We start from the raw sequence: 16,613 nt of genomic DNA, 5'->3' as shown, positions 1-16,613 counted from the left end.
TATATATATATATGAAATATATATTATCTTACAATGAAGAAACTTGTAACTACTCCTAAGCTATAACCAACAACTTACTCCTTTAAAATCTCACAAATTCTGATACTAATGTTTATCTAAACAATAAAACATCCTTAATTTAAAAATAATCCCCCCCTTCACTAAAGGAACAAAAATAATTTATGGTGCCCCGTGTGGGGGATCAGCCCAGGGCTGGAATTGACTCCGGGATCTTTGAGAATTCCAGGCTGCTTTTGGGAGCTCTTTGTCCACTTAAGCCCCACTTAACTTAAATAATCCTGAGCAGAGGGACTCAACATCCTGCTGGCCCAAACCATTTAATTCTGGACAGACCATGAGGTATCTGAAAATATTTTCCTGAAGATGTTTTCACCACTTCAGGTGAGTCCTTGGTGAGGAAAACTCTGCCACAGCCTCACTGGCCAGGGTTGGCTCATCTGGTGCCTCCCAAGTTTGTTTATTTATCTTAAAATATCAGGTATTCATCTTACAATATCATATATTTATCTTAAAATATCAGGTATTCATCTTACAATATCAGATATTTATCTTACCATATCAGATATTCATCTTTCTTACAATATCAGATATTTATCTTACAATATCAGATATTCATCTTACAATATCAGATATTTATCTTACAATATCAGATATTCATCTTACAATATCAGATATTCATCTTACAATATCAGATATTTATCTTACCATATCAGATATTCATCTTAAAACGCCAAATTTTGGCTTTTGAGTTAGACTCAGCTGATCAGCCACTGTCCATCTTCCCTTATATCACAGAATCATTAATTGTTGTTGTTTTTGTGCTAAAAATCTTCAGTAGAATTTCTTTTATAAATGCAAAAAAAAAAAACCCCAAAAAAACCCCAACAACTCATCACAGAAACATCACCACTGCATTGCTACCAATCCAAATATTTGGCACTTTTGGAAATTCCAGGTGAATAAATTTAAAATTTAAATACCCCAGCACTTACTTTGGTAGAGTTTTCAAGTGGTTTTCTCTTAACTCCAAAATTCGCAATTTGACAAGTCTGGAAGTAGGAGAGAAAGCAATTAATGCAATCAAAGAATCCATCAGAATGGTTTGAAATTATTTCTTTTAATTTTAAGAGGTCTGTTTTATGCAAAACAATTCAAAAAGTCCAGTTCTTGTGGGACAAAAATCAGAGCCAAATAATTCAATGTAATGTCTGCCCTGATCCGAATTCTCCTGAAAAGCTCTGACATTTATCAGGTTTTCCCAGCAATTTTAAATTCACTTTATTCATGACTCCAGCAAGGCAAACACAGGAAAAGTCGGGAAGTTTGGAAGAAACAAAAAAAAACCAAGAAAACAAGAGCAAGGTTTGTAAGTGTCAGGTCCCCAGCAGATGAGACAGGAGGGAAATATCAACAACAACAAAGGAATTAGAGACACTGAGTTTGTGTAAGATCAGCACTGGTGGAATGAAATGTTCTCTGCTAAGAGATTTGGGCTCCTAAACCTGTCCTCAATCCCCAAATTACCAGCCCAAGCCCCAGCAAGGCTCTGCCAGAGCAGGATGGGTACAAACACCACGCTGAGGGGGCCCCCCATCCCTTTCTGGGTGTTTGCATTTAGATCTGACTCCAAGGGATGTGGTCATAATAATTATTATTACACTAAGAATAATTATTATCATATAGAGTTAACAATAAGATCACAATAAATAAAATAAAATAAAATAAAATAAAATAAAATAAAATAAAAAATATAATAATAATAATAATAGTAATAATAAAGAGTAAAGAGTAATAATAAAAATAATAAAATAAAGAGTAAAGAACCCCTGCATTTTTATCTCCCCAGGCTTGAGCAGCCCAGTGTCACTCCCGGCAGGATTTTGTCATTTGGTTTGGAGAGCTGAGCTGATGTTCCCTTAGATAATAAATAAATAAATACAAATAAATAAAATAAATACAAATAAATAAAAAATTAAAAATAAATAAAATAAATACAAATAAATAAAAATAAATACAAATAAATAAAATAAATACAAATAAATAAAAATAAATACAAATAAATAAAATAAATACAAATAAATAAAAATAAATACAAATAAATAAAATAAATACAAATAAATAAAAATAAATACAAATAAATAAAATAAATACAAATAAATAAAAATAAATACAAATAAATAAAATAAATACAAATAAATAAAAATAAATACAAATAAATAAAATAAATACAAATAAATAAAAATAAATACAAATAAATAAAATAAATACAAATAAATAAAAATAAATACAAATAAATAAAATAAATACAAATAAATAAAAATAAATACAAATAAATAAAATAAATACAAATAAATAAAAATAAATACAAATAAATAAAATAAATACAAATAAATAAAAATAAATACAAATAAATAAAATAAATACAAATAAATAAAAATAAATACAAATAAATAAAATAAATACAAATAAATAAAAATAAATACAAATAAATAAAATAAATACAAATAAATAAAAATAAATACAAATAAATAAAATAAATACAAATAAATAAAAATAAATACAAATAAATAAAATAAATACAAATAAATAAAAATAAATACAAATAAATAAAATAAATACAAATAAATAAAAATAAATACAAATAAATAAAATAAATACAAATAAATAAAAATAAATACAAATAAATAAAATAAATACAAATAAATAAAAATAAATACAAATAAATAAAATAAATACAAATAAATAAAAATAAATACAAATAAATAAAATAAATACAAATAAATAAAAATAAATACAAATAAATAAAATAAATACAAATAAATAAAAATAAATACAAATAAATAAAATAAATACAAATAAATAAAAATAAATACAAATAAATAAAATAAATACAAATAAATAAAAATAAATACAAATAAATAAAATAAATACAAATAAATAAAAATAAATACAAATAAATAAAATAAATACAAATAAATAAAAATAAATACAAATAAATAAAATAAATACAAATAAATAAAAATAAATACAAATAAATAAAATAAATACAAATAAATAAAAATAAATACAAATAAATAAAATAAATACAAATAAATAAAAATAAATACAAATAAATAAAATAAATACAAATAAATAAAAATAAATACAAATAAATAAAATAAATACAAATAAATAAAAATAAATACAAATAAATAAAATAAATACAAATAAATAAAAATAAATACAAATAAATAAAATAAATACAAATAAATAAAAATAAATACAAATAAATAAAATAAATACAAATAAATAAAAATAAATACAAATAAATAAAATAAATACAAATAAATAAAAATAAATACAAATAAATAAAATAAATACAAATAAATAAAAATAAATACAAATAAATAAAATAAATACAAATAAATAAAAATAAATACAAATAAATAAAATAAATACAAATAAATAAAAATAAATACAAATAAATAAAATAAATACAAATAAATAAAAATAAATACAAATAAATAAAATAAATACAAATAAATAAAAATAAATACAAATAAATAAAATAAATACAAATAAATAAAAATAAATACAAATAAATAAAATAAATACAAATAAATAAAAATAAATACAAATAAATAAAATAAATACAAATAAATAAAAATAAATACAAATAAATAAAATAAATACAAATAAATAAAAATAAATACAAATAAATAAAATAAATACAAATAAATAAAAATAAATACAAATAAATAAAATAAATACAAATAAATAAAAATAAATACAAATAAATAAAATAAATACAAATAAATAAAAATAAATACAAATAAATAAAATAAATACAAATAAATAAAAATAAATACAAATAAATAAAATAAATACAAATAAATAAAAATAAATACACTGGACAAACCAACAGCCCATCGAATTTCTCCTCTCCTATACTGGACAAACCAACAGCCCATCGAATTTCTCCTCTCCTATACTGGACAAACCAACAGCCCATCGAATTTCTCCTCTCCTGTAAAGGAAAATGACACTGGACAAACCAACAGCCCATCAAGTTTCTCCTCTCCTATAAAAGAATGCAAAGCAATAAGCTATTTACATGAAGCGCGTGAGAAAAGGTCGTTACAAGGATGAAAACATCAGAAGGCTCAGAAGAACTTAAAATATCAGGGCTGGTGACACTTTGTCACCAGGAGGGGACCTGAGAAGGGACCTGCTGCCTCTGGCCCTGCCGCAGCAGAGGGATGAGCCCTGCTGCTCCTCACCTCTCCCCAAATCCCTCAGCACCCCGTTCCTGCTGACACAGCCCTCGCTCTGAGAACAGGGCTGAAAAGCCAAAATCGCTGGGATTTGGCTCAGTTTTCCAAGGGGAGCCAGCCCCAGCCGGGCTCCAGCGACAGGGATGTGCTGCGGTGACTCATGCTTACCTTCCAAAGTTAGCTGGAAGAAACTCCAAAAAGGCATCGTTTAGATAGAGCTGGGTCAAATTTAGAAGTTGTGTGAAGCCATCTGGCAGCCTAAAAAAACAGAGCAAACCTTAATGCTCACCCTGAGTTGCCATGGAGATAATAACAATGTATATTTAGAAGCAGAAAGGTGACTTTCTCTCTCACCTACTTCTTCTACCCAAATTCTCCTGAAGAACTCACTTTTAACAGACATTTTTGCCCATTCCCATCTTCCCTGCATTGCTACAAACAGGAAATGCAAAGGCCTGGCACATCCAGGGGAGAGCAGCCTTTGCTCCCTTCCTGCTTGAGGGATTTAAACCAAAGGTGTTTCTTTTTCTCTTTTCTTTTCTTTTCTTTTCTTTTCTTTTCTTTTCTTTTCTTTTCTTTTCTTTTCTTTTCTTTTCTTTTCTTTTCTTTCTTTTCTTTTCTTTTTTCTTTTCTTTCTCTTCTCTCTTCTCTTCTCTTCTCTTCTCTTCTCTTCTCTTCTCTTCTCTTCTCTTCTCTTCTCTTCTCTTCTCTTCTCTTCTCTTCTCTTCTCTTTCTTTTTTCTTTTCTTTTCCCTTCTCTTCCTCCTCCCTTGCTTCCTCCCTCCCTTCTCCTCTTCTCTCTCTCTTTTTTCTCTTAATATTTTTCTTTTTTTCTCCTTCTCCTTCTCTCCTCTTTTCCTCTCATTCTTCCTCCCTCTCCCTCTTCCTTTCTCTCTATTTTTTTTAACTGAAGCATCAACATTTCACCCTTTCTCTCCTTCACTCCACTTTGTAAATCCTGGATTTACAACTCATTTTTTGTTGCTATTTCTACAAGATTTTGGAAGGAATAAGGAATAAGGGCTGGCCAAGTGTCCAGGTGAAGCCTCAGCCCTGTGTGTGGAGACTGCCCAGCCTGACTGGCACTAACAGAGTACCCACATCTCAGACAAACCCACTCTGGGTTTAAATTAGAAACAATTTAAACTGTTTAAATTTAAACAATTAGAAAAACATTCAGACTAACCCTGCAAAAGGACTGGATACAAAGCTCTGAGCTCATGCTGAGCACATTTTGTGCTCTTGGAATGAGCAAAACGAGCTCCTGGTACTCACTTGGACACGGGGTTGACGCTGGCTTCGATTATTGTTAAACACTTACAGCACTTAATGTTTTCTGGGAAATCTTGGATTCCTAAAAAACATGGAAAGAGTATTAGACGCACAAAAATATTTATTAGACCCAGACAAATATTATCTACACAAAAACTGCTCAGCCTGGTTTGTTCATAAATGCTTAACTGGGATTTCCAGCTCAGACTTCGGCTCGAGCAGGAAGGAAACACAGTTGGGAATTATCATCCAAAAGGTCTCAAGCCCTAAATAAATATGTGAAAATACAAAATTATAACACTTCTGCTAATGCTTGATTTATGTAATGTTCTAGAATTAACAGTGACATAATTTGTGCTGAGATTTGTGCCTTCATCCCTTCCCAAAATGCTTTTCTCTCACAGACTCCAGACCTCCCCTAACAGGAAATTTCCCAACGTTTCCAAGAGTTCCTAAGCCTCATTTTTTAAATACTAAGACCCTTGAGCTCAGACAGCAAAAGTTTTTAGGCCCATCAATATGAAAATGCAGAATTGGGAATGCACAGCAGCAAAGCAGTCCAGATAAATCCTGGGAATTGTTTAAACTCCCCACACAAGAGCCCAGCGAGCTCTGAACCCCTTTGGAAGTGGAACACTCCTAAGCGCATGGAAAACTGGCCTCACATTCCTACTCCCAGCCAGGCAGAAGCCCCCAGAGCACAGGATGCCAAAGAAAACTCGATTTTTTTAAAGGAAAAACCGGAGCTGGATCTGCACAGACCCTCCCCCAGAGCGCCGGGCGCGGATCCTGAGACGGAGCGCGGATTCCGGCCCCGCGAGGAGTCAGAGCTCCATCCCAGCTCCCAGTTTTTGGGGGGATGCTGGGGACTGGGAGCCCTCACCGTTCTTGCTGATGTCGAGCTCGCGGAGGTTGACCAGGCTGGCGATGGACGTGGGGAGGCTGGACAGGTCGTTGTCGGGGATGCTCAGCTTCCGCAGGGCTTGGCAGTTGAACAGTTGCTGTTCCGCGGGTTCCGCGGGGGAAAAGAAAGAAATCCAGTTGGGATCCTCACTGACACACAAACAGCACAAACCCTGCTGGCCACAGCAGAATTCCACCCTCCCAATGGGGTTTTTTGGATACTCAAACATCACAAGCCCCCGCTGGCCACTGCAGAATCAACCCTTCCAGTGGGGTTTTTGGATACTCAAACAGCCCAAACCCCCGTTGGCCACAGCAGAATTCCACCCTTCCAGGGGGATTTTTGGATACTCAAACAGCACAAGCCCCGTTGGCCACAGCAGAATTCCACCCTCCCAATGGGGTTTTTTGGATACTCAAACAGCACAAAGCCCGTTGGCCACAGCAGAATTCCACCCTCCCAGTGGGGTTTTTTGGATACTCAAACATCACAAATCCCCGCTGGCCACTGCAGAATCAACTCTTCCAGCGGGATTTTTAGATACTCAAACATCACAACCCCGTTGGCCACAGCAGAATCAATCCTTCCAGTGGGGTTTTTGGACACTCAAACAGCCCAAACCCCCGTTGGCCACAGCAGAATTCCACCCTCCCAGGGGGATTTTTGGATACTCAAATAGCACAAGCCCCGTTGGCCACAGCAGAATTCCACCCTCCCAATGGGGTTTTTTGGATACTCAAACAGCACAAACCCCTGCTGGCCACAGCAGAATTCCACCCTCCCAATGGGGTTTTTTGGATACTCAAACAGCACAAACCCCTGCTGGCCACAGCAGAATTCCACCCTCCCAGGGGGATTTTTGGATACTCAAACATCACAAACCCCTGCTGGCCACAGCAGAATTCCACCCTCCCAATAGGGCTTTTTTGGACACTCAAACATCATAAACCCCGCTGGCCACAGCAGAATTCCACCCTTCCAGGGGGGTTTTTGGATACTCAAACAGCACAAATCCCGTTGGCCACTGCAGAATCAACCCTCCCTTCCAGGGGTCATAAACCCCGCTGGCCACAGCAGAATCAACCCTCCCAGGGGGATTTTTTTTTTTGGACACACAAAAAAGCACAAAGCCCTGTGTACCACAGCAGAATTCCACCCTCCCCGTGGGATTTTTGGGAAGGCATTCCCATGGTTGATGGGGATAAGACAAACAGGTCATGGGTGGCAGGGATGTTCAAAGATACTCAAAACCTGTGAATTCATTGCAATCAATATCTTGTGATTTTGATGTCATTGCATGGAATTCACATTTATTGGTGTGTTTCATATTTGTCATAGAAATCCCCCAATTTTTGTGCCCCCTGGTAAATTAAGATATTTGATTTCATAATTAAATTTCATGGCAGATTTTAAAATACTCTGACTGCATTCAGATTAAATAATTATCCCCAAGGTCCAGAAATGCTTTGGCATTATCCAAAGGATATTTCCTTGAAATCCCTGCCCAAAATTCAGGACTCTATTCTAATTTTTCCACCAAATTCCAATTTTATAGAGGTGGATTCCCAGTTTTCACCAGGAATTCCTCTGGGAGCTGAGGAAGGCTCAGAACTCGGAGTTCTGACCCCACCTGGATACACCCAAGGCTTTGGAAGTGCTGCAGGGAGAAGCCAAATTAAAAATCTTCCCTCTGGAGTGATTTTATGAAGCATCAGAAGGAATATGAGACATGCAATGAAGTCCCAAAATTACTTTTTTTTTCACCCACTGGATGCTTTACAGATATTTTTCCGAGTTTCCAGAGCTCCCTGGCCATCAGGATTTTGTTGGAATCATCATTCCCTCTGCCCAGGAACAACTTTAATTCCTCTCAGACCAAATCCAAGTGATGCTACCGAGCTCGGAGTTATGAAACCAGGGTTTTATTCTGCACCTCTGGGGAGAATTCCAGCCCACTCATGTTTTTCTGGATGCTGATTCCAATGACTCCACTCTCATCCAGATCAATTTTCCCTTTATTAGTCATCAATTCACTTGACTCATACAAATAAAGGATTTTTTTGCAGCAGGAGAATGAAGTCAAAGGCAAAGAGAATAAAAAGACTTGGCTGGATTTAGCCAAAAGAGAGAGTTAGAAGTATAAAAACATCTTGTAAATCCTTAAAAAAACAGAGAAATACAAGAAATGAAGAACTAAAAATCATCATTATGATACCTAAAATGGAAAGTAAAAATAAAATCAGGCAGAAGAAGTTTAAGGCATCAATGGAAAATAATTTACTGGACTCAGAGCATCACATGAAACTAAAGTAGAGCTGGACTTAACTAAGTTGTTTCCTCATTAAATAATAAAACATGATTAAGAGCTTTGATTCAAAAGAAATCTGTAATATCAGGGGCACAGAATATTTGGCAAAGAGCAGAAAATGACCGAAAATTTCCTCTGGAATGAATTCTTTGAAAACACATTTGCAGAGGGAGGAGAGAATGGTGGAATTTAATGTAAAACACAAAAGTTCATGTTAAGTATTACAGTGCCAATTTCATGGGAAAAAAAAAAAAAAGGCATTTTCTCTCCTGGAATATTAACTCAGTGATGAAAAAAAAAAAAGCCTTGAGCTCTGCAGCAAAAACACCTCGAGCAGAAAATTTGATAAAGGAATTATTTCAGCTGTTGAATTCCTGGTAACAATTAATAAAGGCTTAAGACAAAAACCGATGAGTGCTATTAACACTGCCATTAATCTTCTCTTCCACATGGCCAAGATTATGTTAAACTCGATTTACACTAAGTTAAAATTATCACCTTCATCCCAGCTTCAGCATTTTGGACCTCTTCCCTTTGCTCCTCATTTTTTCCATACAGGAGCCTGGCATCTCACTCTGGTATATTTGTTTTCTGAAACACTTGGATCATTCCAAGAGGCCCAACCAAAATATTCCAAAAATCCCTCCCTAAATGTGACACTTCCAGTATTCCTCAGTAGCAGAAGGAAAATAAGGGAATTATTATTATTATTATTATTTTAGAGGAAGAAGAAAAGGAAGAAGAAGAAGAAAAGGAAGAAGAAGAAGAAGAAGAAGAAGAAGAAGGAGAAGATGGGACCTCAGGGCTTCCTGAGCAGGTTTTCCCAGGATCCATTTGGGATTTCTGGGGATAGAACCCAGCTGGTTCTGTGCTGTGTGTCCGGGAGAGCTCAGGCAGCTCTCCACAGCCTTTTTCCATGAAAATAAAGGGATTTTGGCTTCCCTGTCCCACCATCTGTGCAGAATTCCTCCACGGAGTGAGACCTCTCAAGCAATGAACCATCACATCCCAGCAAAGCAACCCCGTGGCTTGGAAAAAGCCAATTTTGTACTTCTATAAATGGAATTTTTACGAAGTCTCTGTGCAGCAAAACCAGGAAATTTGCTCTGAGATGATGGAGAATGGAATGTTTAATTAAAGATTTGTAAGCATCTTTCATTATTGTGGAGAAAAAATTCCATTAAGGCCTGGATCCCATCCCTTCACGCTTCATTATGGAGCCAGCACCTGCCACTAATTGTTTTTTCCACCTTTCCTTCCTTTGTTTCCAGAACATTTTGGTTACAGTAACTTTTGATTCCTTATGGCAAACATTGATCAGCAGGAGAATGGATTGGAAGGTTCCAGAAGAGGAGTTTTACAGGGGAAGAATGGCTTGGATGATCTCGGGGCAGTTATGAAATTCCTGCTTGGACAGCTGGCATTTCCCAGGAATGTCCCACAGGGATAAAGGGCTGGTCCTGACAGGGAGGGCAGCCCTGGCATTCCCAGGAATGTCCCACAGGGATAAAGGGCTGATCCTGACAGGGAGGACAGCCCTGGCATTCTCAGGAACGTCCCACACTGTCCCACAGGGATAAAGGGCTGATCCTGACACAGGGGATAGCCCTGGCATTCCCAGGAACATCCCACAGGGATAAAGGGCTGGTCCTGACACAGGGGACAGCCCTGGCATTCCCAGGAATGTCCCACAGGGATAAAGGGCTGGTCCTGAAGGAAAAGCAGGGATGGAGAGGATCCAAAGGCAGCGGTGACTCCTGATCCAGGTACTGGTCACCACAGGAATTTCTGGGGCCAGAACTGTTTCTTTTGCAGAATTGTTTTTCCCAGTTCCAGGCCCCAAGCTGCCCCATTCCTGTGCTGTGAGGAAGGAGCAGGAGTCCCTTCTCCTCGCAGTCCAGCCCCGATTCCAAGGAATATCCCTGGAGCCCCCACCTCCATCTCTCCCCAGCAGCCCCAGAGCCGGGCACACACTGCGGGCTTTGCACCCCGGCAGGACATGGATTACCTTGGGAAGCTCCTCAATCTGGTTGGCATCGAGGTAAAGCTCCTCCAGGGTCCTCTCGAAGTTGAAGACCTCCTTTGGCACCTGCTGCAGGCCACAGTGGGAATAATCCAGCACGGAGACGATCTCCTCCTCGCCGCGGAAACACCGGCACGGCACCAGGCGGCCGATCAGCTTCCTTTTGCTTGTCATCTCCAAGCAGCATACTGAGGGCAAAAGGGAGGGAAAACGGGATTTCAGCAGCCTTTTGGGGGAACGCTCGTGGGAATTATGCTCGGGATTGCGGCTCACTGAAAGCAGTTTTCCCCAGGGACATCTGGAGCGTGCGTCGTGCCGTGGCTGTGGCACCTTGCTGGAATGGGGAGGTGGGATTTGGAGTGCAAGGAGAAAACCTGGACCCTGCAGCTGTTCCCTGCTCTGGGATGGAAGGGAAAACACCAAGCCCAGCCACAAGCCTGGCTTTCGTGGGAAAATGGGAAGGCACAGAATCCAAACCCCCCATGGAAGCACAGAGGCAAGGTTGGTCCCTGGCCCAGAGCTGGCAGGGACGCAGCTGGAGGCACCTGGGTGTGATTCCCGTGGGAAATGGGAATTATCCCTGGATCCCCCACACCAGCAGAGCTCCCACGGGCTCCTGCAGCAGCTGAGGACAGCAGGGATGGAACCCTTGGCTTCAGAGCGATCCCAAACCATTCCTGCTCCTCCCGTGCCACCAGGCTCTGCTGGAAGCTCCAAGAGGGGATTTAGCAAAACCCATTCCTTTTCCTGCACTAAAACACGCATCCAGAAGTTTTCCCAAAGTTCTCCCACCCTCTGCCAGTGGTGCAGACCCTCCTCACCCCCAGCGTGCGTGGGCACCTCTAATTCAGTGAGTAACTTTACACAGTGCCCTGCTCCTTGTGGAACAAAACCACTTCAGGGTGGGGGGAATGCTCCAAAAGCAGATTTGGAACAGGTCAAGCAGTGCCTAAATCCATCCTGGACACCTTTAGGAGTTAAACATTCTGGACAACCAGGCTGTCCTGGAATATATTTACCACAAAGGCAAGGAGGGCTCAGCCTTCAGCTCCCATTTTCCAAACCACTTCCAAGGTTTTGAGCTAGATTTAGGAGAGCAATGTACTAATTCAGCCCAAATAAAGCAAAATAAGTTTTTTTGTAGCAAGCACCAGTATGGAATGAAAGGACCTGGGCTACGATTGAAAGGAGCAGAATTTCACGCCCTGTGGGCTCGTGGTAATTAAACTTTTTATTAATTTCAGCATTATCAATTCCTCCCCTGGACTAATTCCAGCATTGGTAATTACTTTCCTTCCCTACATTTTGCTCTCTACTGATGTTCAGAGACGCTTTCCTTGGTGCTGGTGGTTGCTGATGGAGAAGGCTCAGTCCAGGAGCCACCCCCTGGCTGGGCTGAGTCAGGGACACAGCAGCTTGGTCCATTCCTTAATCCCTGCAAGGGATTCCTCATCCCTCTCCCACTCCTCCTGGAAGCACCAGAGCTTGGTGCTTTTCCCCATTTAGGAACTAAAATTCCCCACAGCTGAGTCCTGAGCTCACTGCCCCACGTCACACATTACACAGGAAGAACAGAACCTCAAAAGAGCTCAAAAATCAGATTATTTCTTGAATAAAGACAGATAAAGGAGGAAAGCAGCATAAAATAACCTGCTCCTTTTCAGCTCCAGCAAGCAGCTCATTATCAGTTCCTGCAGTTTATTGTCTTATAAAGAAACTCCTTCATCTGAGGAAAACAGGAGCTTTATGGAAACCAATTACAATAACTTACAGTCCCTTCTCAATTCACAGGCCTTTTGTGCAGGAGAACACTAATCCCTGATTATCAGGAGTCACAGGAGAAGACATTTCCCTCACCTGCTGGAAAGACAGAGAAAACTGCTGCGGGTGCACCCAGCTGCTTTAAAGGTGGCATGAAACAGCTCAACAAATTCCAACATTCCAAATGCCTCGGGAAGGAATTCCTGGCTGGGATGGGATTCCCAGAGCAGCTGTGGCTGCCCCTGGATCCCTAAAAGAAGCAGCCTGGGATGGTGGAAGGTGTCCCTGCCACGGCAGGGCTGGGATGGGATTAAAAATCCCTTCCAAGCCCAACGACTCTGGAATTCTGGGCTCTCCTGAAGAGTCCAGCAGGGGTGCAGAACGGGGGTGGTGAAAATGCTGCTATAAAAAGCTCCAGAAGTGGCCTCTGTGTGATTGGCAGGATAAATCAATTTTTAATTTGCTGTTTTTCAGGATGCATTAATGATGGATTTAATTTTTCTCCCGAACGCGTTTTCCACAGAACATTTCACAGAAGTGTTGGTGTCTCAGGGAGCTGTTGCAGCGCCACAACCGGAGCCAAAATTCAATAAATACCCAGAATAACCAGAGGCAAAACGGACCCAGGGCCAAAGGCAGCAGGTTCTGGGCTCTCAGGGAGCAGCCTGAGCTCTCTGAGCGGGCAGCAAACATCAAACCCCTCCTGCCCTTCAGTTCCATTCAGAAAAATCCAAGAAATCCCAGCTGCAGGGATCTGGCAGAGCTAGAAAGTGACTGAGAAATGCTGAAAACTGAGAACTTGGGAGTGTGGCAGGGCTGGAATGAGCAGTAAAACACTGGCCTGAGGGTTCAGGAAATAGGGATTATTTCCAGAGCAGCAGGGAATTCTCCTCAGTGCCTCCTTTGTCACACATCTCACACGAGGCATGGATTTCCTGCTCCTGTTCTCTCTCTTGTATCAGCACAATCAACACCATCAGTATGGAATTCCTTCCCAGTGTCCCATCTAAATCTCCAACAAAGATCCAGTCTGAACCTTCCCTTATTGAAGGCACATCCCTCTTTTCCTCAAATCCCATAAAAGACTTGTTTGGAAAGCAGGAGCCCTTTCTGGAGCGTTCACCTGGGGGCTTCCAGGGCAGCTGCTCCCTTCTCTGACCTAAGGAAAGCTCTGGGAATTTCCCACTTTGTTCCAATACCCCAGAATTTACCTTTTCTCTGCCAAAAGAGATTTGATAATGGGGACTACACGTGAGAAATGCAACAATGCTGAGCTGAAGGTTGGAATGAAAAAAGAAAGCAACGCTCAAGTTTCCTTCAGCCCAAAGCCTTTTCCCCATGGATATCCTCCTGGCACTGGCCAGACATCCACTTGTGTTTCCTTTCTTCCCTTTAATTAATTCTGTGGGCTGCCTGGCTGATTTCCACAGTGTCCAGCTGCAGTCTGGGTCACTGCAATAATTAGGGAACTTCAAAGCTCTCGGAGCCATCTTCATTTCCAGCGTCACATTTCAATTAGAAACACAGCCCTGTTCACAATTCAGAGCCTTGGAGGAACGGAGGAAGGTTCTCTCCGCATTTACAACCACGTGGAACCTCTCTGCAGCTCTGCCACCTCCTCACACCGATTTTGGTTTGTAAATTTGCTGCTCACCTTCCTGTGAGCTGCAGCTTTGTGGGCACCAGCTTTGCACGAAGGCTGGGAGTTTCCAGCACTTTGTTTCTTTGCTCTGGGAGTTGTGTAACTCTCGCTACCCCTACCTTGTGTTCTTCATCCCAAACTTTTGTCTCCAGCTGTAATCCCGTACCTGTGACATGGGAATTGTGCTTATGTAAGCCCTGACATCAGTCTTTGCTGCTGTTTTGCATTTCCCCCCCATTTTCCACCATTCAGAAAAGGTCTCTGATGAGGTGGAAGCCGCTCATTCTCTGCCTGAAAAGCAGCCTTGCTCTTGCTGAAAAATCTGCTTGATTTCCCCAGGAGACATCCCGAGGGGAAGGAGCATTCCCAGCCTGGCTGCTGCCCTCTGCCCAGCTGAGCCCCCACCTGCAGAGCTGCCCCAGCCCTGTCCCAGCCCAGGCTGGAGCTGCTGAGAGAGTCCAGGATGAGCAGAGGGATGGAGCAAGGGGGACAGGAGCCAGGGAAAGGCTTTCCATCGCCAGAGGGCAGGGATGGATGGGGTCTTGGGAAGGAATTCCTGGCTGGGAGGGTGGCACAGGTGCCCAGAGCAGCTGGGGCTGCCCCTGGATCCCTGGCAGTGTCCCAGGCCAGGCTGGATAAGGCTCAGAGCAGCCTGGGATGGTGAGAGGTGTCCCTGCCATGGTGGGTGTGGAATCTTTGATGTCCCAAAAAACCATCGGAGGGGATCGGTCACAGGCTGGACTCAGTGACCTTGGAAAGCTTTCCCAGCCTCAGGAATCCTGGGATTCTCCATGGGAACTCTCTCCATTTTATCCTAGTTCCACTTTTCCACACCCTGCTAGAAGCAAGAAGCATTTTGTCCCAAACTTCCCCCCTGAGCCAGGTGAAGGAGGCGGGAGTGTCCCTGTTCTGCTCCTAATTGGAAATGCAAAATTAGGGATTTATTCTGGCGGTAGAAGCCACTGGTAATAGTCTTCATTAACCTTCCTGAAAGATTAAGGAACTCTGCCTCTGAAGTCACAATAACAGAATTATTAGGGAGGTTCCAAAGGGGAATTGGTCTTATCAAAGAGAGGGGTGTGCAATATTATCTGAATTGTTTTCCTGCACAGAAATTCCCAGATAAGCAGCATATCTCCCCCAGAAATGCCATTTAATGCTGATAATTGAATTCTCTTCATTATGTCCCCATTACAATGGTCTGCATTCAGGTTCACATTCAGATTTGACTAATCCTAAAATAAAATAACCAAGCGTGAAAAATCAGATTTCAGCTTTTGTCTCCCGGGAATATTAATGAGGGGAAGATTCCCTGGCTTTGCTGCAAGTCCTGGGAGGTCCCTGGAGACCTGAACACCTTGAGATCTGGGAAAGGTGCAGCAAAAGGGTGAAGTAAAATTGAAGAATTATTTCCACCAAGTATCAGTTTTGAATGCCCAAACCTTACACCTTTGGGATATAAAGGCAAACCTTTATCTTTTCTGATAAGACATTCATTGATTCCAAAGGTTACTATTGGCCTTGCCTTGAAATTCCCAATTTCCTTCCTTGAAATTCCTTCCTAAAGGAGCTTTTCTGAGTAAATGGTTTCGGATAATCCCAGATGATGATGACTCCGATTGCAAAGGCATTTTAGTGACAGCAAAAGCAGTCGTTTGGGTTGGTTTGATTATCAATAATTTGTGCCCTGTTCTCCCTACAGACAATTCTTGCACAACCTCAAGGAGAACCCCGGATCCTTTTTATAGAAGTGACAGAATTCCAGTAATTTGTCGCACATTAGTGGCACGTGTTGAAAATTAATCATTATGCCGTTAATTGCTAGAAATTCCAATCACTCTGACAGCTCACCCTGCAGACATTTCAGCAGGAGAGAATCCCAATAAACAAGAGATATTTCTTGGGGAAGTGTGCTGTCTGGAAATCAGGGAATTTACATGTCTGCTTGCATCTTTGATGTGTCACAGCTTTTATGTGAAGTAATCCTTTCGTTTAGGAGATGATGTGCTGTGAAATTTGGGATGAAATGGGCTTTATTTGATGCTTTATGGAGCAATGGCTGGAAGTGCTCTCCGAAGGAACAGCAGAGAAAACATCGTTTACCTGCCGAAGGCACCACGGAAACAAATTGGGATTTAAATAGGAACAACAAAACTTCGGGGTTTTTTTCTCACAGGTTCCTACAGAATCCCCAGTTACTTCCCAGTGGTTTCCATCACATTCCAGCTGCGTTATTCCTGACACATGAATTAGCAGGACTGCAGCAGGAAAAGGTGGGAGCTGGGCTGGCAGTGGCAGGGAGGGGAATGGGGACCACAAACTGCAGCCAGGACAGGCAGTTCTAAAAGTGACACTCTAAAAGTGACAGCTCTGACTCCCAGTGAGAGCTGGCCCTCTGGCACAGATGTGGAATCACAGAGTCCTGGAAGT

General features: G+C 40.5%; 1 protein-coding gene across 1 annotated transcript in view; it reads right to left on the bottom strand.

The window, feature by feature from the left end:
• The window catches only part of LRRC7 (leucine rich repeat containing 7), a 53,256-nt gene extending 42,302 nt beyond the window's left edge, over positions 1 to 10,954 (bottom strand). Inside the window, exons 1-5 of the mRNA XM_041470462.1 lie at positions 10,766 to 10,954; positions 6,429 to 6,546; positions 5,549 to 5,627; positions 4,443 to 4,532; positions 1,014 to 1,070 (exon numbers count right to left, since the gene is read on the bottom strand). Coding sequence (XP_041326396.1) covers positions 1,014 to 1,070; positions 4,443 to 4,532; positions 5,549 to 5,627; positions 6,429 to 6,546; positions 10,766 to 10,954 — 533 coding nt within the window. The remainder of the gene's footprint in view (positions 1 to 1,013; positions 1,071 to 4,442; positions 4,533 to 5,548; positions 5,628 to 6,428; positions 6,547 to 10,765) is intronic.
• Positions 10,955 to 16,613: the final 5,659 nt, after the last annotated feature.

Source organism: Pyrgilauda ruficollis, unplaced genomic scaffold, assembly GCF_017590135.1.
Source record: "Pyrgilauda ruficollis isolate IOZ18807 unplaced genomic scaffold, ASM1759013v1 scaffold246, whole genome shotgun sequence".
NCBI classification, from domain to species: Eukaryota; Metazoa; Chordata; class Aves; order Passeriformes; family Passeridae; genus Pyrgilauda; species Pyrgilauda ruficollis.
Note: the sequence above shows the minus strand (reverse complement) of the source record. Positions and strands in the feature narration are given on the sequence as shown.